This window comes from Mus caroli, unplaced genomic scaffold (genome assembly GCF_978045245.1).
Source record: "Mus caroli unplaced genomic scaffold, Mus_caroli_1 scaffold_9, whole genome shotgun sequence".
Taxonomy (NCBI): domain Eukaryota; kingdom Metazoa; phylum Chordata; class Mammalia; order Rodentia; family Muridae; genus Mus; species Mus caroli.
Genome location: NW_028227264.1, coordinates 127,629,773 through 127,654,081, shown reverse-complemented (window position 1 = coordinate 127,654,081; position 24,309 = coordinate 127,629,773). Strand labels below are relative to the sequence as shown.

At 43.2% G+C, this 24,309-nt stretch overlaps 1 protein-coding gene across 1 annotated transcript; it reads right to left on the bottom strand.

The window, feature by feature from the left end:
* Positions 1–1,671: 1,671 nt before the first annotated feature.
* On the bottom strand, positions 1,672–19,471 carry Ptges3 (prostaglandin E synthase 3). Its single transcript, XM_021174273.3, has 8 exons — positions 19,117–19,471; positions 10,091–10,204; positions 9,573–9,642; positions 8,604–8,702; positions 6,731–6,820; positions 4,391–4,453; positions 3,529–3,553; positions 1,672–2,862 (listed from the first exon to the last, which is right to left on the bottom strand). Coding segments are annotated over exons 1-8 (483 nt in total). The 5' UTR covers positions 19,119–19,471; the 3' UTR covers positions 1,672–2,842.
* Positions 19,472–24,309: the final 4,838 nt, after the last annotated feature.

Genomic DNA, 24,309 nt, shown 5'->3' with positions numbered 1-24,309 from the left:
GGAAATGAACCCCCAGTCCTCTGGAAGAGCACCCAATACTCGTAATTGCTGAGCCATTTGGAGGGAAGCCTCAGTGGTTGAGAGCTGGCTGGCTGCTCATGCAGAGGCCCAGGGTTTGGTTTCCAGTGCCCATAGGGAGGCTTACAACTGTAACTTCAGTACCAAGGTGTCTTAGGGTTTCTCTGCTGTCAACAGACACCATGACCAAGACAAGTCTTATAAAGTCAACATTTAATTGTGGCTGGCTTACATGTTCAGAAGATCAGTCCATTATGATCAAGGCAGGAACATGGCAGCATCCAGGCAGGAGGAAATTAGAGTTCTACATTTTCACCTGAAGGTTGTTAACGTAATACTGACTTCCAGGTAGCTAGGATGAGAGTCTTAAAGCCCACACTCACAGTGACACACCTACTCCAACAAGGCCACACCTTTTTTGTTTTGTTTTTAGACCAGGCTGGCCTCAAACTCAAAAATCTGCCTTCCTCTGCCTCCCGAATGCTGGGATTAAAGGCGTGCACCACCACGCACGGCCCAACCCTTATTTCTTGAAAACAAAATTCCATTGTAGTTTTCATTACCCATGAGGAGCACATTCCAGGACCCCTAGCAGATATCTGCAACTTTGTATAATGTTTGTATAATGTATTTTTCTCGGTCGGTAAATGATTATAGTAAAGCTTAACCTACACATTAGGCACTAACACGATTTTTTCAGGGTTCATGATTAAACCCATGAATGAAATGCTCACTGTGCCATGTGGTGCCCAGACCACAATAACTTTGTTATATGAAAATGGTCTTTCTCAAAACCCATCAGTATCCTTATGTGATAGCCCACTGCCTAGATGAGCTGAGCTAAATGAGTTATGGCTTTATGTTGGGGTACTATTAACTAAGGTTGGGTCTATATTTACCACACCTATTTCCACAGCCATTCCCAACTTTATCACTTTCAAATCCAATTTTTTAATTATTTTTTTCATTTTATTGCATTGTTGTCTTGCCTGCATGTGTCTGTTATGAGGGAGTCAGATCACCTAGAACAAGAGTTGAGAATTGTGAGCTGCGTTAAGAGTGCTAGGAACTGAATCTGGGTCCTCTGCAAGAGCATCTCGCCAGCCCTAAAATCCAATTTTTACCTATCACTCCAGGGTATAGCCCAGAAATAGAGTTCTTGCTGACAGGATAGAACCAAGAATCCACCCCAACATCATTAAAATCTGAGCACACTGGTGCAGTACTTACAATCTAGCATTCAGGGTGGAAGCAGGATTGCTAAAGTCAAGACCACCTTATACTCCCTAGCAGGAACCAATCAAAATACAAAAACAGAGAGCTGGAAAGATAGCTCAGCAGTTCAGAGCATTGCCTGCACATCTAGAGGACACAGGTTCAATCCCCAGTACTCTCAGGGTACACATTCATACATGTAGACAAAACATGTACACATAAAATCTGAAAAACAAAACAGTAACCCCCCCCCCCCGCCCCAATCCTCCCTCCTAAAACCCTTCCTTTGAATTCAGGTAGTATCTCCTTAAAATGATGAGTGTGGTGTGTTCGTTATCACTATTAGCTTTAGAGCACTGGAACATACTTTTACGTCAGTGGTTCTCAATCTGGATCAAAGCCGTACAAGGTGACACTGCTAATGCAGGAGTGAAAATGTACAGGAGGACAACACATTCACTTTTATTTCAGTCAAGTCACAACACTTGTCTGGCTGCTGCCAAGTGCCCACAGTCTCCCATTTACAGACACACTTTACAGGGTTTCCTGTGACAGTACAGCAAGCCTCTTTGTCAAACAGGACCAGTTCCAAATTTTCCCTCAAAAAAACAAAACAAAAAAACAAACTCCATTCCAGTAAGGGGTAAATACATGAAATTACAGCAAACAGACACTTAAAAGGACAGCCAAGAAATCTTCCAACAGTTTATTAGAAAGAATGTAGACATTTAAAAAAATCCCCACTGTCATGAACATAAATTGAGGTTTTCCAGCCAGGGCATAAGCTGAAATCAAAACAGAAAATTAAAAAAAATCCAATAGTGTATTTAACATTTTCCACTCATTTGCCATACTGACTGTGCAAATACAAATCTGGTCTAAAATGTACATACTCTCAAGCAACAATGTACAGCTTTCTTTGTCCTCCATGCTAAGAGATGTAAAAGCTTAAGGGCCAAACAATACCAAATGTATAGGCTTCAAAAACCATCTAAGTTAGGGCATCCACTAGTTTTTGCTAAAATACACCTGAACACTGACAAGTGATCACATACAACGATGTAAAGTACATTTTTTTTTTTTTGAAAAATAAACTTTAGTGGAATAATTCTGAAAGGTATCCTGGAAGAATGGCAGGGTATCAGTTTAAGGTATTAGCCAATTTGTTTCCACCTTGGGCTTTAAGTCCATGGTCTAGGATCTAAAACTTTCATCTTTCCCTAAGCTGAGAGCTTTCCTAATGTGTAAGTAATTGTGTTATGATGAAAGACTTAGATGAAATGCAATTATTTGTCTGAGCTGCTGGAGCAGTTGCCTAGGATCAACTGCCTCATGGAATCCTGGGAAATGTTCATGCATAAGGATACTACCTTAGCTGACTTAAATCACCCCATACAATGGTACATAATCAACCCTTAGTGAAGCCTTTCAAAAAAAAAAAAAAAGAAAAAGAAAAAAGAAAAAAGAAAAAAAAAAGGTTGACAACTGGGTTAGAGGAGGCAAGTACAGCATATCTGTCTTTAGAGCTATCGACTCAGGGGTTTTCTCAATTGTGAAATCTTGCAGAAGTTATTTTCCTTTCTCAAAATCCAGGCGATGACAACAGCCCTTACTCCAGATCTGGCATCTCTGAAAGAATTTTACAGACAAGTCAGCAAGGCCTACAAGAGAACCTAACACTTATATAAATGGAGGCAACAAAACTGAGAGCTCCCTAGTAACCCTGTGTGAACACTTATACACTGAACATGTAAGCACACCTTAAATAATAAGCCCCTTCTAAGAATGTGACAAGACTTTTTGGTTCTTAGTTCACTAGCCAATATCCATCCCTGGAAATGCCCTCTTCTTCCTAATAAGTTAATTCTAGTCCGTGCCTTATTGGAGGCTAGAGACATGGCTCAGAGGTTAAAAGCTCTGGTTATTCTGCTAGAAAACCCAGGCTCAACTCCCAGCACCTATATGTCTGCTCATAGCTGGCTATACTCCACATCAAAGGGCTCTGATACCCTCTTCTGTCCTCCCAGGCAACAGGTATACATACAGTGCAGACACATATTCAGGTAAAACATAAAATAATAATAATAATTAAAAAAAAAAAGTATCATTTCCCTCCACTTTTCCTGGTGGTGGTTAGGATTTTCATCTAACCTGTACTCTACCACTCTTGTGCTTAAAAAAGAAAATATAGGTGGTGTCTGCTCTGAAAGTTATTCTCAGTGTGGACAATCACTGCAGCAGAAATATTAAAAAACAAAAACAAAACCCCAAAAAAACCCAAACCCCAAGACTCACTTTCATCATCACTGTCTTGTGAATCCTGTAGAAGAAAATTTGAAAAAGTTACCAAATTGATTATACATATATCTCTTTACAGAATAGTGTACCTTAAAAATCCTAAGTATTGTATTTTTTTCCTCCCTTTTTTGGTTTTTCGAGATAGGGTTTCTCTGTATAGCCCTGGCTGCCCTCGAACTCAGAAATCCACCTGCCTCTGCCTCCCAAGTGCTGGGATTAAAGGCGTGCGCCACCACTCCCGGCTTTAATGATGCGTTTAAACTCAAGGCCTATTTTCCTAAAGTGAATGGCTTTGTAGCAGAAGATCCATCTTTAAGTTCTCCCCCAAGAACCCAAAGGGTCAACCTTTCTTGGCATTCAATGAAAGGAAAAATTTATACACAGAAGTCAATGAATTCTAATTCTATATACTAAAGCTGAGAATTCTCCCAACTATGTAAGTTTATATTAAGATATTAACACATTTCTGGGGAGATAATGTCTAAAGTAGTAGAGTACACCATCCTCAGTGCATTCACATCCTTTTATTACTATAGTCTCTGACTTGCTTTTAAATCCCATTTCTATCCTTGTCAAATGATAATCTTTCAACTCTTAATCTTTATGTAATGGTTTGTTAAAATATGATCCTTAATGGTTCACAAAAAACAATTTCCCTACTAGGTAAAATCTTTTAATATATTAAGAAACAAGATAGGGCCAGGGCTACACAGAAAAACCCTGTCTTGAATCCCCTCCCTACCCAAAAGGAAACAAGACAGGGGTAGACTAAGGATGTGGGTGGCTGCACTCTTGAGGGCAACAGTGAGTCTATAAGATCATTGCAAGTTAACTTCTGTTAAGGGGCACACATACTTACATCATCTGCTCCATCTACTTCTGGTAAATCTACATCCTCATCACCACCCATGTGATCCATCATCTATTTGAAGAATAAAAAATCAGCTTTAAAATGTTAAATTCAGCTTTATTAGCGGCACTCCAGAATAGGCGTTTGGGACAGCATAAGTTCTCATGAATGAATGAATGCAAAAGAACCTTTAAGTACGCTCTTTCTATAAAAGGCTGAATGTAAGACAAGAAAGAGAAAGTACACAGGTTGCAGCGGCAGGAAGATTCAGAAGTTCAAGATCACCCTCAACGATACCCTGAGTTAGTGGCCAATATGGCAGGATATAGGAAATCTTTTTTTTTTTTTTTGCTAGATTCACCCAGGAAGATATCTACATATAGCAGAAAATGCAACTGATAAAACTATGTATTGAGCTGGAAAAATGACTCATGTACTGCTCTGACAATTGCAGGGCAATCTGACATCCTTATGGCCCCCACAGTAAAGGAGCCAATGTAGGTAAGGAAAAAACTCCTGTGTGAGGGAGGTCATACAACAAGCACCTTTGAGATGTGATTCTTAAGCCTAGGGTGGCCCTAACAACTGCCACCTCTGCCTACTAACTAGAAGATATGAGAAAGTTTCATACCTAAATTTAAGGGAAATAACTTTACACGCCACTTTGTAAGAAAAGTAAAAACTTAAAATACTTGATGCTATCCTTGATTTCAGGACCTAAGATAGCTTAGAAAGATGCACGTGAGAGTGAAGGTGGGGTTGGAGAGACGGCTCAATAACTAAAGGCGCTAGCTGCTTTCCCAAAAAACCTGGGTGGAATTCTCAGCACTCACACAGATGAGGACCACAACCACCTGTAACTCCAGTTCTAAGGGATCAATCCCATGGCCTCTTCTGGCTTCCATGCAAATAAGTCTTAGCCAGACATACAATAGGAATAGTATGTTCAGCCCTAAAACAATAGCAGTCTTTTGGGGGTGAGAGTGGGAAAAAGAATAGAGAAAGGAGGGTGGCACAGTGGCCCACACCTTTGATCCACACAGCATATGGAAGACAAAGGCAGGCACATCTCAGTAAATTTGGGGCCAGCCTGGAGTACACAGAACTTCCAGACAGTTGGACTAGAGAGATGGCTCAGCGGTTAATAGCATTGACTGCTTTTCCAAAGAAAGGTCCTGAGTTCAAATTCCAGCAACCACATGGTGGCTCACGACCATCTGCACATCTACAGTGTACCCATATACGTAAAATAAATAAATCTTTAACAAAAAAAAAGAAAAAAGCCAAGAGTTCCATCACCTCTAAGAGGCATGGTATGGTCTCTAGCTGGGCGTGGTGGCGCACGCCTTTTATCCCAGCACTCGGGAGGCAGAGGCAGGCGGATTTCTGAGTTCGAGGCCAGCCTGGTCTACAAAGTGAGTTCCAGGACAGCCAGGGCTACACAGAAAAACCCTGTCTCAAAAAAAATCACCACACCATGATGGTCCTGTTTATTTTTCTAAATTCTTCTTAGGGGAGTTGAAGAGATGGCTCAGTGGTTAGGGTTACCAGTTGATCAACAATAACTGTCCCCTCCCCATCCATCCCCTGAGACAGGGTTTCTCTGTGTAGCCCTGGCTGACCTGGAACTCAAGAGATCCACCTGGTCTACAGAATGAGTTCCAGGACAGCCAGAGCTACACAGAGAAACCCTGTCTCAAAGGAATGCTTCACCCTAAGATCATCTCTTTAGATGTTTGTCCATCACATGTAAGCCTGGTGCCTGAACAGACCAGACATGATAAAGGCTACCAGATTCCCTAGAAATATTGTTATAAGCAGTTGTGACCTGTCCTGACTACACGGGTTTCTGTCCAGAAAACCAAAAAGGGTGACCTTTTTGTGGTTGAGAGCACCTGTTACTCTTTTTTTTTAAAAAAAGATTTATTATATGTAGTACACTGTAGCTGTCTCCAGACACTCCAGAAGAGGGCGCCAGATCTCGTTACGGATGGTTGTGAGCCACCATGTGGTTGCTGGGAGTTGAACTCTGGACCTTCGGAAGAGCAGTCGGGTGCTCTTACCCACTGAGCCATCTCACCAGCCCGCACCTGTTACTCTTGCAGAAGGCTGGGGTTTGATTTCTAACAACCACATACTGGCTTATAACCCTCTGTAACTCCATTACCAGGGACCCTGACACCACCTTCAGACTCTGCCTTGGGACCATGTCCCAAGTGGTGCACAGACACATATATGCAGGCAAAAACTATCCATACACATTAAAATGGAAAAAGAAAAAAGGGATTAAAAGGACTGTGTAGAATATATTATGGGAACAGGGTAGAAAATGCAATTAAAAAAACTTACCTCAGAGAAACGGTCAAAATTCGACATGTCTTCATCTGAGTCATCCTCCCAGTCTTTCCAATTATTGAAGTCCACACTGAGCCAATTAAGCTAGAGATCAACAATATCACCTCCAAGTTATTCATAACCAGTAATGGGACATAAAATCAGCTCAAAAAGAAAAATCCACAAGAAACCAAGAGGGTAAGTCCAGGAATCATTTTTCTTCCCTCGAGACAGGGTTTCTCTGTGTAGCCCTGGATGTCCTGGAACTCACTTTGTAGACCAGGCTGGCCTCAAACTCAGAAATCTGCCTGCCTCTGCCTACCAAGTGCTGGGATTAAAGGCGTGTGACACCATGCCCGGCTCCAGGAATCATTTTTGACTGTCCAACTTAACCTTTCATACAAAGACATTTATTGGGAAGCATTGCATGATACCTGGAATTAATCCAATTTACAAAGGCTAACATTCAACTATTAATCCGTCTTTAGATGGATTATAGGTCATGCTGTTTTAGGTTCTATCCAACCTACAGCTTTGTGCATATTAGGCATTCTCAACTGAGCTACCCTAGTGCCACTGTTTACAGTCTAGACAGTACCTCACTATGAAAGTACTTGGCTGGCCTCAAATTCAAAGAAATACATACTCCTGTTTCTAACATACTTTCCCCTTGTACCATCTTATGATCAGAACTCAGGCCTTCAGGTTTGGCAGTAATCTACCTTCACCCTGCCAGCCTATCCTCAGTTCCTTGAATCTTGAATGTCACCAAACTTTGCTCCCCTATGGTAACCAAGTAACTCATTAGTATGCTGGCTAATTTGTCACCTCAACACTGGTTACAGTCCTCTGAGAGGAGGGAACCCAACTGAGAAAAATGCCATATCCAGGTGTAAGGCATTTTCTTAATTAGTGATTGAAGGGCTGAGCTCATTCGGGGTGGGGGTCATCCCTGGGCTGGCGGTCCTGGGTTCTGTAAGAAACAGCAAGCTGAACAAGCCATGAGAAGCAAGCAACACCCTCCATGGACCATCAGCTCCTGACTCCAAGTTCTTGCTCTGCTATGATGGACTAAGAATATGAAGTATAGCCGGGCGTGGTGGCGCACGCCTTTAATCCCAGCACTGGGGAGGCAGAGGCAGGCGGATTTCTGAGTTCGAGGCCAGCCTGGTCTACAGAGTGAGTTCCAGGACACCCAGGGCTACACAGAGAAACCCTGTCTCGAAAAACCAAAAAAAAAAAAAAAAAGAATATGAAGTATAAGCAATATAATAAATAAACTCTTTCCTCCCCAAATTGTTTCAAATGGTTTTCCATCACATCAATAGTAACTAAGACACCGAGGCAAGCTAGTCTTGATGTCACAACCTTTCTGCCTTAGCCTCAAGCGTGCCACCACACCTGATGCAAAAGCTTGTCTCTCCAATGCAAAAGATCCTTATCAATTAAGGTCTGGTTTTATGACATTTGATGAGAAAGCCAAGTATAGAATACCAGCTTTTTTACAATTATAAAAATCTATTTTTAGGCTTAAAAAGATTCTGCCTACAGGCCAGAAGAGGGCACTAGATCTCATTATAGATGGTTGTGAGCCACCATGTGGTTGCTGAGAATTGAACGCAGGACCTTCCAAAGAGCAGACAGAATAGAGCTTATTCAGGGCATGGGGAGGGGAGTTAAGAGAGTAGCAGAGGCAGAGAAAAGCAGAGAGAAAGTGGAGAAGTAGAGGCCAACCATGACCACTTGGAGAGGGGAGGGAGGAGAGAAGGAATGGGGAGAGAGGGAGAGCAAAGGGGCAAGAGGCAAGGGAAAGAAGCAGGAGTAAGAAAGCCCCATTTTTAATTCTTAAAACATTAAAATACTCAAACAGAAAAAAAACCTCACCTACCTTTGCCCTTTCCTTTGTTAACCTAGGCCATGACTGGCCGGATTCTCCTTTTCGCAAACAACATAAAATCGATCTGTCGGTTCTTTTATGCTTGGAATCCTACAACAAAAGCATCATCATACCACTCGTCTCTGCTATGATAAAAACAGCTCCCCCCCCCCCCAGGGATAAAACTTAGGACCTTGAAACATGCTAGGAAAGTTCTCTATAACAGAGCTGGACCTTCATAATTTGGTTGTTACTGTGCAGCCCAGTCTTGAACCCAAGATCGTCCACAATTAGCCCCCTGAGTATTAGTAGTTTTGAGGGATCCTCTACACAAAGTTTTGTCTCTTTCCTCTGAGATGGTTTTTCTACGTAGGCAAAGCTTTTCTGACTTGCCTCTAGTTCCTAAACTTTCAGCTTATAGGTTCATTTTTAAAAAATTCTTTCCAAACAAGCTTTTTGGCTACTCAAAATTTCTGATAGAAGATAGAAAGATTTCAAAGGTACTCTGTCATTTTGCCAGTGACAGAATGAAAAATGTGTAGGAAGAGAGGTTGCTGATAGTGTCTAAACTGTTAGGCTAAACAGATTAAAGATTTAATGTTTATTATTGTGGTAGTTTAAATGAAAGTGGCCTCACAGGCTCATAGGGACTAGCATTGTTGGGAAGGGTGGCACTATTGGGGGGAGTGTGCCTCTTCAGGTGGGCTTTGATGTCTCTGAACCTCAAACCAGGCCTAGTCTCTTCTTGCCCCTCCAGGTGTAGAACCCTTAGTTACTTCTCTGGCACAATTATCTGCCTACATGCCATCATGCTTTCCTCTATGACAACAATGCACTGAATCCCTGAGCTGTAAACCAGCCCCGTTTCCCTTTATAAAAACTGCCCTGTCATGGTTTCCTCACAGCAACAAACCCTAAGATAACAGCAGCATGCCCAGCTTCTCATCATTTAAATCAGAAAAAAGCATCAATGGTACTTACATTTGGATCAATACAATGAAAAAGATCAATTTCATTTAAATGCTTAAAATTATCACTTCCTCCAAGACAACTAAAAAAAAAAAAAAAAAAAAAAAAAGTGAGACAGAGAAAGAGATTAAAAAGCCAATTACATACAGTAAGCTTTGGGTAACACTGATGTAGAAAGGTGGCTGGCTAGTTCATGTCAATTCTACACAATCCTAGAGACAGGACCCTCAAAGGAGAAAATGCCTCTATAAGATCAGACTGTGAGAAGGCCTATAGTACATTTCTTAGTGATTGATAGGGAAGGGCCCAGCCCATTGTGCGTGCCTCCACCCCTGGATTCTGTAAGAAAGGCTGAGCAAGCCAGTAAGCAGCACTCCACCATGTCCTCTGTCCTGCTTCCATGTTCCTGCTCTGACTTCCTTTGATGATTAACAGTGGATCCATAAGCCCAATAATCCATTTCCACCCAACATCATGGTGTTTCATCACAGTAATAATAGACACCTTAAATAAGACAAAAGGCAAATTACCTGAAAGTAAGTTTGGATTTTTCAAAGTTTACATTAACATCTTTACTGTCTTCAACACAAAATTCAATGAATACATAGTCCCTTCGATCGTACCACTTTGCAGAAGCAGGCTGCCTATAAGTAGAGAAAATGATAAATTCAAGAAGGAATTCTTTGAGTATTTATAACTTCATATTTAACATAGTAATTTATTTCTCTTCTCCATCACAAGTTTAAATTTCACTTTACATTTATCTTACATTCCAAAGGCTTCAACAAAGTACTTTCAGGAAGACTTAAAACTTTGCTAACAGGGACTTTATTCTGGGAGATGAGGGAATGAGGCAGGGCTCTTCTTAAGTAGCCCACATTGGCCTTGAATACCTGATCCTTCCTTGCCCTACCCACACAATGCCATTCATTTATCATAGGACAAAAAGTAGGCTTTGAAAACAAACAAGCCAGGCGGTGGTGGCTCAAGCTTTTAATCCCAGCAGTAAGTAGGAAGGCAGTGGGACCTCTGAGGTTTTGAGCCCAGCCTGGTCTCATCTACAGAGTTCCAGGACAGTCAAGTCTATACAGAGAAACCCTATCTCAAAAAAAAAAAAAAAAAAAAAAAAAAAAAACCTCAAAGGAAACCAAAAATAAACACACAAAACACCACCCAACCCAAAAATACCCCCCCTTTCACCATGGTTAACAGGACTTGAAGCTAAGATCTAACATTTAATGCCAGTCAATCATGAGGTGATAATTCTTTAAACCAACACTACTGCAACTAAGAGACACAGATTTAACTATAAAGATAATTAGGCACCTTCAAATAAATGTACTATTTTACAACCCTGCTTTCAACATTAGTAACTGGGAATTAGCAGGGACATATCCCAGTGGCATAATGTTTGCCTAGCATATGCAGGGTCTGGGTTTTATATACTATAGCCTAGAACAAAAATATACAGCAAGGTGTTAGTCATCCAGACTGCAGGAGACTAAGGTAAGAGGACTGCAATTTTAGGATGGTTCAGAGTACACACCAGGCTATTGTCCCACAGAACAAGAACAAGAACAAGGGTTGAAGGGTTGGAGAGATGGCTCGGGGGCAAAGAGCACTTGCTACTCTTGTAGATGATCTGGGCTCCAGAATCCACATGTCAGCTCACAACCACGTGTAACCCCAGTTCCAGGGGATCCAAAATCAATAGACAAAGCGCACACAAAGCCATAGGAGGGACCGTATGTAGCCACCTGAGGTGGCCCCTGAGACGCACCCAGTTTTGGAAAACACCTGCAAGTTGTCTTGACTTCCACACATGTCCAGTGGTAAATGTATACACAGCAAATAATATAAAGTCTAGAAAAATGACATATGGTAGTGTCCCAATTTCAAAAGACAATAGCGAGCCAGAATAAAATAAAATAAACACTATCTTGTTAGTACCTATTGGCAGATGTCTTGAGTTTTCCTTATTAACTATATCCCCTGATGGGTTTTGCTATTAAGTGCAGGTTAAGTAACAGGTGTACATCACTTGTTTAGTTTGATTTGATATCAGATTTCAAATACCCCTTTCCCTTGTAACATTTATTATTGATATAATCAGTTGGTATTGTTTTTTATTTCTTCTTAAACATTTCTTTTTATGTATACATACACAGGTACCCAGCAATGGGCCTGTAAAGCCACAGAACTACTTGCAGTAGTTGGCTCTTTCCTTCAGTCTTGTGGGTTCTAGAAATCAAACTCAGGTTGTTTGGATGGCAGAAAATGTCAAGATTTTTCCCTGCCAGCCAGCCCTCTTTTTTGCCTTGATCCCCATAGGATCTCATGTGGCCGGCCCACCCAGGCTGGCCTTGAATTCAGGGATCCACCTGCTTCTGTTTAAAGGTGTATGCCACAACCACCTGACAAAGTTTTTATTGCCAGGCAGTGAGGGTTTTAGTTGTAAGATGGATAGAATTAAGAAAGAAAGAAAATACGAAAAAGAAAAAACAAACAAACAAACAAAACAAAAAAACCCAGACAACCCTACATAAAACCGCAACCATCCACACAAAAAATATCAATGAGCCAGGCAGGCACAACACACACCTTTATAATTACAGAAAGAAAGAAGCAGATCTCTCAGATCCAGACCAGCCTGGCCTACAGTGAGTTCTAAGACAACTAGGGCTTCACAGAGAAACCCCACCCTGAAAAACCAAACTCTCTATATAATTATGCATTTAAAGTATTTAAAAGAAAACAAAGAGGGGCTGGAGAGATGGCTCCAGTGGTTGACTGCTCTTCCGAAGGTCCTGAGTTTGAATACCAGCAACCACATGGTGGCTCACAACCATCCGTAATGAGATCTGACGCCCTCTTCTGGAGTGTCCGAAGACAGCTACAGTGTACTTAACATATAATAAATAAATAAATCTTAAAAAAAAAAAAAAAAAAAGACATGGGAACCTAGGTGGGCAGTGGTGGCACAAGTCTTCAATTTCAGAACTCTGGAGGTGGAGTGCAGGGAGAACCAGGAAAGAAATTCACCTTATTTCCTCAGTCATATTAAGTAATCAACATTATGGGCTGACCTGTTTTCTGTCTGATCTTTTACGTTGAAGTTTGTATAATTAGTACTTCAGAATGAGACTTTTATTTGGAAACAGAGCTTTTAAAGGGAAATTGAAAGTGCAATCCTAAAACTTCCAATATGTCTGGTGCCCTTATAAGGGGAGATGAGGATGCAGATGAGAAGACAGGGATGGTGTTTCTTAAATGAAAGAGTATATCATCTTAGAAATATTACTTAGAAAATAAAAATAGCCAAAAGTAACTCACTTTTTCTTTTTCTTTTTGGTTTTTCGAGACAGAGTTTCTCTATGTATCCCTGGCTGTCCTGGAACTCAGAAATCCACCTGCCTCTGCCTCCTGAGTGCCGGGATTAAATAAAGGCGTGCACCACCATGTCCAGCTGTAACTCACTTTTTAGTAATGGTAAGGTCTCACAACAGTTTAGGCCCCAAATCTGCCTTACAGTAGCATCTACAATACAATCTTTACAAATCAAGTCCCACATGTATATTTATATTTTTTTCTCTTGGTTTTACTTGAAATAATTGGGGGAAAATAGGATTTAGGATGCTGGAGTGAAGAGATAGATTAGCATCTCAAGAACTTAAAGTCAGGCAGTGTACATCCCAGTACTTAGGAGGCAAAGGCATAGGAATCTGAGGCCAGCCTGCTGTACAGAGTGAGTTCTAGGACAGTCAGGAACTACCAAGAGAAAGCCTGTCTTGATTAAAACACCAAAACCAAACCAACCAACAAAAACAAAAGGACTTGTGTTCAGTTCTTAGCACCTACAGCTACATAACGGTACCTCATGTAGACTGTAACTTCACCTCCAAAGTACTAGATACTCTTATGGCCTCCTCAGAAATCCAATAAACACCGGCGGCAAACACCCACATACACATAAATCTGTTTTAAAAAACTCCAGGTATGGTGGCGCACACCTTTAATCTATGGTGTTAAACCCCAACTAAAAGATGTTTCTGACCAAATAGTCCTAAAGGACTCCCGTGTCAAAGGCCATTTATATATGCAGGCGATGATGGCTCCGTGATGCTTTTCTATACTTTCAAAAACCAACCAACCAAAACCACAACTTTTTTTTGTTAAGGTCTGTGTGTATGAGGGTTTTGCCTGCGTAAGTCAGAAGAGGATGTTGATCCTCTTGACCTGGAATTAGGAAAGGCTGTGAGCCTCCACATGGGTACTGGAAACCATTCAAGTCTTCAAGAACAGTGAAGTGCTCAGTTTTTTCAGACAGAGTCTCTCTACATAGCCCTAACTTTCCTGGAACTATGTAGGCCAGGCTGGCCTCCAACCCAAGAGAACTGCCTGGCTCTGACTCCCAGGCACTTGATTAAAAGCTGGCATCACTGCACCCAGCTTTTAAGTACTGGACCTTTTAAGTCTCCCAGCATTACTAACCACTACTTCACTTTTTAAGTGAGACATAGTTTAGTTCAACTTTAAGATTTGCTACAGAAGCCGGGCGTGGTGGTGCACGCCTTTAATCCCAGCACTTGGGAGGCAGAGGCAGGCGGATTTCTGAGTTCAGGGCCAGCCTGGTCTAGTCTACAGAGTGAGTTCCAGGACAGGCAGGGCTACACAGAGAAACCCTGTCTGTTTGGGGGTTGGGGGGGAGTTTACTGGAATCCCAGCTCTTCCTTGAACCAGGAATGGTGTTTTAGGGAGTCTAAAGTAGGAGCATTTCTGTAGGTTCCAGGTCACCCTGGTCTACATTCTCTGTGCAATTTAAAGGCTATACTCCAACTAATAGGGCAATGTAGGATAACTGTGCTCAAGCTTCAGCTTCAGCTTCAGGCCTTCACACACCAGCATACATTATGTGTAGCCACACACACATATAATCACAGAAACTGATTATGTATAGATCCTCGTGTTTATCAGTAGGCAAGGGCTTTCCTGGCTGTACTATTTTCCCTATCTTCTTTTCAGTGTTTTTAAAAGAATATCTTGTTAATGAGGGAGTTTTAACTATACAGTCCTAGATGGCTGAAAACTGCATCAAATTTCCTGCAGGGCTGGTGTTCCACAGGGAGGCAGAAGGATCAGGAGTTCACAAGAGAATGAAAACAGTTTTACCTGTATCAGTTTGTAATAAGAACCAGACAAAGGAGATACCACAGTTTTGCTAATGGAAAGCCAGGCACAGTCAATTATGCTTGTAATCCCAACATTTGAGAGGTGAAGGCAGGCATTCCAGGCCAGCACCCCCTGCCTTAAAAAAGAAAAAGTTAGTTGGCTGTAATGATGCACACCTTTAACCCCAGAACTCAGGAGGCAGAGGCAAGTAGGTCTCTGTGCATTCAAGACCAGCTACAGAGAGACTGCCTCAACTGGACCCCAAGAGCTTGCCTAAAAGACAAAACATAACCCAAAAACCCCAACAACAAAAAACTGCAAAGGAGATTTAAATAAATCTTTGTTTCTCAAAATATGTGCCAAGGTAACATTAGGGCACCATAGAGGAAAGTCACAAGACATTTTACACCAGAGAGCAATCCAATGACACACAGTTGAAGATCAAGAGAAACCACCTAAGTGCACGCATCAGTTTGAAGAGATTTAGCTGCATTAGACCTGTGTTGTTTTAGGGTCTCAAAGCTGGGTTTTCAGTAGTTCCTGTGATTCACTTTAAAATGAGGGTTAGTGGAGGGGTTGGTACATACCTGTAATCCCAACACTCAGCAGGCAGAGCTGGGGATCTGAGTTCAAGGCTAGTATGGTTTACAGAGTAAGACCCTGTCTTAATCCACCCCCCCTCAAAACCCTAACAGTCCATCCATACAATAAATAAGAGCTAGGGCTAAAGCAAAGTGGTAGAGCAGTTTGCCTAGCACATGTGAATGAAACCTTGATTCTGTCTTGGTAGTAAGATTTTAAATACAATTCTAGATTTGAGAATCTATACAAAGCTGGGCATGATGGCACATGCTTATAATCTCACCATTTGGGTGGTGGGAGGACTGATTACAAGTTCCATGTCAGCCTGGCATACACAGTGAGACCTACTTAAAAACCCCAAACCACCAAAACCCCTATCATCTATTTTATATTGTCTACCTGGTGTGAAGGAGGAAATATCAGTAGCTACTTAAGATCCAAAATGATATTTTGGCTTCTAGTTCTTTAAAACGAAAAAATACAATTAAACAGTAATTTTAAATTAGCAATAGGAAACCGGGCGTGGTGGCCCACGCCTTTAATCCCAGCATTGTGGAGGCAGAGGCAGGCGGATATCTGAGGCAGGCGGATTTCTGAGTTCTTCGAGGCCAGCCTGGTCTACAAAGTGAGTTCCAGGACAGCCAGGGCTGTACAGAGAAACCTTGTCTCGAAAAAAACAAAAACAAAACAAAAAAATAGCAACAGGAGTAACCTACAACCCAGCAAATTTTGCCACTTTGTTTCTATGCCTTCTAGTTAAAGTCTAACTCAGCAAGAAAAAAGGGATAATCAGTTGCCAGGTTACAGTGGTTAGGAAATCAACATTGAACAAAGGCCACCATCAGATACTCTTCTCAAACTTGAACCATATACCACATGCTTATTAAAAGTTTGGAAAGCTGAATTGATTTTGGGAGTTTTGCAGAGTAAAAATTCAACAAACAGGCCAGGCATTGTGGAATTTAACTTTTAATCCCAGTACCTGGAAGGCAGAGGCAGTCTGATCTTGAGTTCAAGTCCACCTTGGTCTACATGAGTTCCAGGACCATACAGTGAGATTATAGCCGGTGCTATAGTAAGACCCTATCCTATCTCAAAGAAAGTTTGTTTACAGCAAACATTAAACTACACACTATCAACCAGAGTTTTCCAATTTCACTTTAGAATTCTAAGAATAGTTACATAAGTGGCTTGATGTTTACAAAATGGTATATATTGGACATTTTACCCTTGAGGGAGTTGTTCCTCTTTACTACGTGTCTTTTGCCTCCATGTGCATAAGGACTCTGCTTATGGACCCAGTGTCCACAGAAGCCAGAAGTGGGTTCCTGATCCCCTGAAATCTGTTGTCAAACACCATGTGGCGTTTAAGAATTGAACCCAGATCCTCTGGAAAAGTATGACCGCTAAAGGATGAGCCACCTCTTTAACCCTGTATAATGACCATTTTAAAAAGACCAGGTATCTGACCTCTTCAAAATGTGCACAATGGTGCAAACCTGGTTCACACAGAAACCTCATCACAAAACAAAAATAAATGAGATGTGTGCACACTATATAGACCTATCTGGCTTTGATCTTAAAGTTGTTCACCACCTATAATTCCAATACTTGGGAAGTGGAGGGAGAAAGTAGGAGTTCAATGGGGGATCCTCCCACATATTGGGAGGTTAGGCCACCTAGGGCAGCATAGACCCTTTCTCAAAAAACTATCCCTTTAAAGAAGGTAATAGGACCAGGAGTTGTACACCTTTAATCCTAGAACTCAGGGAGGCAGAGGCAGGTGTATCTCCAGCCCAAGTTCCAGGATAGCCAGAGCTACACAGGGAGAACTCGTCTCAAAAAACAAAAAACCAAAACAGACAAAATAAAAAACAACCAAGAGTGCCCCCCCCAAACAAAGATTGGAAAGATGGCTCAAGGGTTAAAAGCACTAGCTGCTCTTCCAGAGGACCCAGGGTTCTAACCCCAGCACCCACATGGTGATTCACAACCCTCTAGCTCCAGGGTTTCCAACACTCTCTTCTGGGCTGGCTTCTAGCAGTGCTGCATGCAGATACACAAAACATATACAAACAGAACATCCACACCCCATTGCTCTTGCTTCTGCAAGAGCACCCAAGCACCAACGTAGGGTGGCTCACAACTGCCTCTAACTCCAGATTCAGAACTAACACCTCTGCTCTTAGCAGGCACTATCGGTTCTGGTAATAGAACTTGGGTCCTTAGCAAGGGTAGCCAATGCTGTTAATCACTGCGCAATCTCTCTACCTCCTAAATTGCTACTTCTGGATGAAAAGATGTTTTGTTTGGCTATGTTTATCTACTAAATTGATTATGTTTTACCTAGCAATTAATTTTCTCTGTACATTTTGGAAAATTAAACATCAAAATGGAAGTTTTTACATAAACTTGTCCTAAAAAGCCAACATGACATCAGAATACAGGTCAGTCACACTCGAGAGCCTTTTCTTAACATGGGGTTCAATCCCTAACATTTCAAAGGTAAAATTTAAATCCATGCTGGTGAGATGGCTGAGCAAGTGAAGGCTCTCGGTTTCTCTACCTGACAAGTTGTATCCCCACAGATCTTCTTCCCACAGGCTGTCCTCTTGCCTCCAGGAAAACGGAGGTGGGACACACACATGAAAAAAATTACTATAATGAAAAACTAAAATGTAAAACCTGCTACATATCTTGGTTTTTATGGGGGACTCCTCCAAATTTCTTTACACATTTTCTAGCACTACATGGTCTTCTAGGATCTGTTTCTCAGCCACTAATTGGCTCTAGGACATCTTCTATCCATTTAGATTTTTAGCCATTCAAGCAAGCAGTTAAAACTTAAACTTGTACAATCGTTAAACTTTTTTTTTTTTCAACTACAATCCGTAACTTTTAGTGCCGTGCATAGCAGCCACCTACACCACCCCTCAAGTACTGTAATTCAATTCTCTCATATTTGAAAGTTTTCCAGGCTGGAAAAATAAGGGCTAAAATTCTTAGGTTAAAATAATCTGTAACCTCCATATGTTTATATGGAGATCTTCAGGCAAGTGAGATGGTCATTTTATACCTGTTTCACCTCCGCATACAAAGAGCATGACGAAATGCCACCCAAAGTTTGAGGTACAGAGAAAGAGTCCACAAGTATCTTGTGACTAAACACGTGCAGAACTACCTGCTCCATAGTAACTATTACTCGCTGCCAAGGAGGTGACCGTATTTGCTAACGTTCACCATTTTCAAGAGACCAGAGATGTGGGAACGGGAAGTTTCGTTGTGGTGACGGCATGGCCCCCTCTAGTTGCCTAGCAGTGCCTGCCGCCGAGGGCCGCGTGGTGCCCTGCCGGTAGCACCGGCTTACGGCGGCACCCACAAATGCTCTCAGCCCGGTCCTGCCGGGTCCGGGCATCAGCACCGAGCGGCAGGACTCCACGGCTCCGGGCGCCCTCATGGCGGAAAGCTCACACACGAGTTTAGGGCCTAAGGCTAAGTTCCCAGAGTTCCGAGAGAGCCAGGCTGTCTAGGGAAGAAAAGTGGGATTTCTGGCACGAGGAATCCGGGGGTCGGTCTGGAGATGGGGGAAACGGACATCTGGAGGAAAAATGTCCTCCAACGGTAACAGGAACAAGGATGCAGGCCCTCCCACCCCACGGCAGGGCTGCCACCAGCGCGGGCGGGGAGAAAGGCGAAGGGCCGAGGGTGGGGGGAGGGCGAGGGGCCGTTTCCCGGCAGCCGGGGCTCCCGGCGCGGCCTCGCTCCGCTCCGGGACGACCTTCCGTCGGCGGGATGTCGCACTCACATGGTGAACGGGGCAGAGGGCCAGACAAACGGGTGGGCGGGCCTCGCTGGCGGCGGCTGGCTAGTCGACTCCTCTCCGGCGGCGACTCCGGCGGTCTCTGCCCGGTCGCGGCCTCTCCTCGCTCCTCTTAGGCGACGGCGGCGGCGGGCTCGGCCTCGATGCCCAGAATGCACCGCGCGGAGAGCGGCTCCCTCAACCCGGGAGAGAAGGAAAGTGTAGGAAAACGGGCGCGAGGACGGAGAAGGAGCGTGCGTGCGCGCGAGGGGTGGCGAGGCCGGGCGGCGGCTGGTGACGCAGCAAAATGCCCGGGCCGGCCGCCGCGCGTGCGCAGTCGCCGTTTCCAGGCTCTGCGCGGTTTTCTAGAGATCTCTACGGAAGGGGCGGGGCCTCCAGGCTCCTTCGCGATCCTTCCCGGGCCCGCCCCTCCCCTCGACCCTCCGGCTGCCCGGTTCGCGCCTGTCTTCCCGGGCTCCCGTCTCGCGTTAGCAGGCCGTTGGCCGCCAACCGCCTGAGCACGCTCGCTGGCGATCTCCCCGAGAGACGTCGGGGCCGCCCAGGAAGGCGGTGGGATGCCGCGGCGTGTACAGCAGGCCCCAAGGCGATGTGCAGGGGTCGTTTTGTCTTAGACAAGGGTGCCTGCCGCAAACCCAGGCTGGCCTCGAGTTCAGCCGCCCGAGTCCGGGATGTGCCAAAGCCACCACGCCCGGCAACGCCGGTTGCATCCTTGGAAAAACGGCTTCGTCCTTAAAGCCTGGACCACCCCGCTGTTTTTCTGATTGTCCGGATCCCGCCCGGGCTCCTTTAGCGAGGAGCTGCTTTTGCCAGTTTGCCTTTAGGGGCGCGCCTTTGCCCTCTGCTTGGAGACATTGGCGCCCTGGGGGGAGGCGAGGAGGGAAGTTTCTAGATTAATTCGCTGTCTCCATGCGTGAGTTCAGATGAGGTGGTTAAGGATCTATTTGAAAATCCTTTGACTGGTTTTGTATACAATGCCCTGGGTTAAATGGGGTTAGTAGCCAAGAAGAGTCTCTGCTTATCAAAAACTGACGGATTAGGGCAGAGGTAGACCAATGAGCCACTATTAGGACATCAGGTTTTTAGAGTAATCCTGCTTCAGTCTCTTATGTTTTGGTATTACAGGCTTTTTTCTTTTGATATTGATGTCAGTGCAGACTAATTGGTGATGTTGGCTGTATAGTCCAGATCCTATTGCCTGATGTTAAGAACTTTACCACCTGTCAGGGAAATGAAAATTTGTCTGGTGTGGTGTCACAGGTTTGTAATCTCAGCTGAAGGAGCTGGGACTACTTGATAGTGTGGGCAACTTCCCTGTTTCAAATTACCATTTTTCCCCCTTGAGGTCATGTAAGTATTCTGTCAACAATTATATGTACCACGTGTGTGCCTGATGCCCACACAGAGGTCAAAAAAAGGGCGTGAGATCCCTTGCAACTAGATCATGTGAAAGGATCATGTGAACCATGTAGGTTCTGGGAATAGAACATGTGTCTTTTAAGAGCACCCAGTGTTCTGACTGCTGAACCATTAACTCCAGTTCCCTCAAAATTCAAAAAGAGCTAGGGTTCATGGCCCATGTCTGTAATCCCAACAGTGGGTTGGCAGGTAGAAGCAGGTGGACCTCTGAGTTCGTCCAGCCTGGTATATATAAAGACACATGCCTCAAAAAATCAGACATGCCGGGCGGTGGTGGCACACGCCTTAAATCCCAGCACTCCCGAGGCAGAGGCAGGCGAATTTCTGAGTTCAAGGCCAGCCTGGTCTACAAAGTGAGTTCCAGGGCAGCCAGGGCTACACAGAGAAACTCTGTCTCGACTTGAAAACCCCCCAAAAACAAAAAGAAAAAAAAAATCAGACAAAAAAAAAAAAAAAAACCAGGCAACCCCACCCCCCAAAATAACCATTTTCTTTCTTTCTTTTTTTTTTTTTTTCGAGACAGGGTTTCTCTGTATAGCCCTGGCTGTCCTGGAACTCACTTTGTAGACCAGGCTGGCCTCTAACTCAGAAATCCGCCTGCCTCTGCCTCCCGAGTGCTGGGATTAAAGGCGTGCGCCACCACGCCCGGCTACCATTTTCAATTTCAATAAAGGTTAGGTTGTAGCTCAGTGGTAGAGGACTTGCTTAGCATGGGTAAGCCCTGGGTTTAGACCATGACACCGGCAACTACTAACACACCCCCAGAAGAAAAAAGACCACTGTTATAATGGAAAATCGAAAAGTGTTGGAAGCACAAAAAAGAGGGACATGTTAACTGGAAGAAACAGAACAGGCCTTGTTAAGAAACTTATATCAGGGATGGAGAAATAGCTCAGAATTTAGAGCACTGGCTGCTCTTCTATAAGACCTGGCTTCAGTTCCATTAGTCCCAGGATATCTGACCTCTGGCCTCCAATGGCACCAGGCATGTGCATTGTGCATAGATACTACATGCAGGCAAAACACCCCCACACAAAACTTAAACAAGGCCAGGTGTGACATATGCCCTTAACCCTAGCACAGTTAAAATCAGGCCAGCCAAGGCTATGCAGTGATTGATACTGTCTCAAAAAAAAAGAAAAAAAAAATGATGTAGAAGTTGACAGCACTTACTGCTCTTCCAGGAAACTCAGGCTCAATTGTCAGCTTCCACATGTCAGCTGTAACGTGGTACAAAGGCACATACATAATACATACATACATAAGCAAAACACCAGTGCACGTAAAATAATGAAAATAGGAGTGGAAGGCCTTCAGTTCATAAGAAAATAGTTTAACCTACCTTTTTGCTTTGTTGTAATGCTAGGGACTGAGCCCAGGGCCTCCTTTACCCATCCCCATTTTGACCTGCTTGTCTCAGGGTTATTCTCTAGGACCCAAGGCAACCCTTGGAAGAAGGGTTTTGAAAATGTTGGCAACAGTGAAAGGAAATGAATGCAGAATAAAATGTGTGATGAGAAGTGCTTCTGGGAGGAGTTTGCCCATGCCCACAGCATGGTACGCTTTGCAGTGCCAGTGCCTTCACAACACAAGATGTCAACAACACTTTGGAATTACCTTGAGATTATTGCATGTAATAAGACTGCAGTGTCATTTACTGTAACACAGAAGTTTTTATTATACAGGCTTAATTATGTAAAAGAAAATACTTTCCTACTATTAGAATACAAATATCAAGTGAGGGTGTGGTTGGTTTGTATTGATAAAAAACATTCATTCTTCAATTGACATTTGAGGAGGTCAGTGCTCTTTAAATTCTCCATTACCCATGTTAAGCAGTTGACACTGAATCTAGACTTCTTCCTTTGTGGAGGAAAATGAACTCAGGAACTAGTCATGCTTTCTACTGCCGAACTAAAATGCACAGCCTTGGTTTCAAGGCTCCTGTGCATGCTAGCCAAACATTCTACAACTGGGCAAAACACCCCCAGCTTGCAATACGATGTATTTTTAGTATTAGGTATTGAATTGTACATGCCAAGCAAACACTCTAGCATCTGAGTTATATTCTAGTTTTGTTTTTTTGAGACAGTATTTCTCTATGTAGCCCTGGTTGTCCTGGAACTCATTGTGTAGACCAGGCTGGTCTCAAAACTCAAAAATCTGCCTGCTTCTGCCTCCCAAGTGCAGAGATTTCAAGCATGAGTTACTATACTTGTCTTCCCAACCATTAAGAATTATAAAATCACTAATTACTCTCAATATTGGATAAAACACTGATGGCCGGTGAGCGGTGAGCTAGATTTGGTCTGCAAGCAGTAGTTAGCTAACTTCTAGCTTGCAAATGGACCCCAAGATGTAGGGGAATTACTAACATTAAGCTTAAGAAGGGAGCAGAGCATGGGATTGCCTGTAACTGATGGCATGTGGGAGGTGGATCAGGCATCCAATGTCATCTTCAGCTACACAGTGAATTTTGAGGGCAGATTGGGCTATGTGAGACTAAGTAAAAATTTAAGAAGGTAGGTCCCAGATAGTACAGGTCTGTAATCACAGGCTAAGGCCAAAGAATCTCATGTTCAGGGTCTGCCCAGCAAGAGCAAAATTAGCCTGTGCAACTTATTAGACCCTCTCAAAAGAGGCTGGAGATAGAGAGCTGTGTGTAGTTAGAGTGCTTGCCTGGCACGTGTGTGGCTCTTAGGTTCTCTCCCCAATACGAGTCAAGGAGGCTAAACAATGGTGGTATTGATGTTAGCCTAATTGTACTTGATTTCTCTGACAATGGGATGCTATTCAAGTTTGAAAAATGTTCTAGAAAGATTAACTTGGAACAAAGTATGAGATGAATTGAAAATAAAGGAACACACTAGAAGAGAACATTTAGACTCCATACCAGGAACTTCTCTTATCACAAGTTCTTTTGAAACAATTGTCTTTCATGAGACACTTAGCTCCACTACACTGCAATTTATAATCCACTATTCCCCAACCCTCCTATTCCTTTAGTTATTTCTGTTTTCCTAACTCTATTTCAATGAATTTCAAATTAGACTTGATTAATGCCTTTAGCTATAATCTCAAACATTAGCTGATATGACCCAAGTTTTTTGTTTGTTTTTTCGAGACAGGGTTTCTCTGTATAGCCCTGGCTGTCCTGGAACTCACTTTGTAGACCAGGCTGGCCTTGAACTCTGAAATCTGCCTGCCCCTGCCTCTGGAGTGTTGGGATTAAAGGTGTGTGCCACCACGCCCGGCTCATGACCCAAGTTTTAATAGATTTGTTTTGCAAATTTACTGACATTCGTTTTTCGTTGGGACAAGCTCTAGATTAAAACACAAGAGTTACTTTACATTCTTTCTTGTGCTTCATCATTATTTTCTTACAATTTAGAAACACCAGTTTAATAGAAAACTACTATGCCTTGTTTGAACTTTTTTCATATTCTGAGGTTTGGGTTAAGTTCTAGGGTCTCTAAATATGGGCCCACATTAGTAAGAATTTTTTTCCCCCAAGACAGTCTCTCTGAAGACCTTGTTGTCCTGGAACTCACTCTGTAGACTAGGCTGGCCTTGAACACAGCTACCTGCCTCTGAGTGCTGGGATTAAAGGCTCATTGCCACCATCCACCTAACAATATTTCTAGAGTAAGAAAGAGGCTTTAGAAAGTTCATATCAAGCCGGGCGTGGTGGTGCACACCTTTAATCCCAACACTTGAGAGGCAGACGAATCTCTGAGTTCAAGACTAGCCTGATCTACAAAG

Bases quoted from the DNA above. Each gene is read 5' to 3' on its own strand.
- Ptges3 (XM_021174273.3), bottom strand. The intron at 9,643-10,090 runs GTAATTTGCCTT...TTTTTTTTTTAG, and splicing joins AAATCCAAACTTACTTTCAG to TTGTCTTGGAGGAAGTGATA. The intron at 3,554-4,390 runs GTAAGTATGTGT...TTTCTTCTACAG, and splicing joins AAGTAGATGGAGCAGATGAT to GATTCACAAGACAGTGATGA.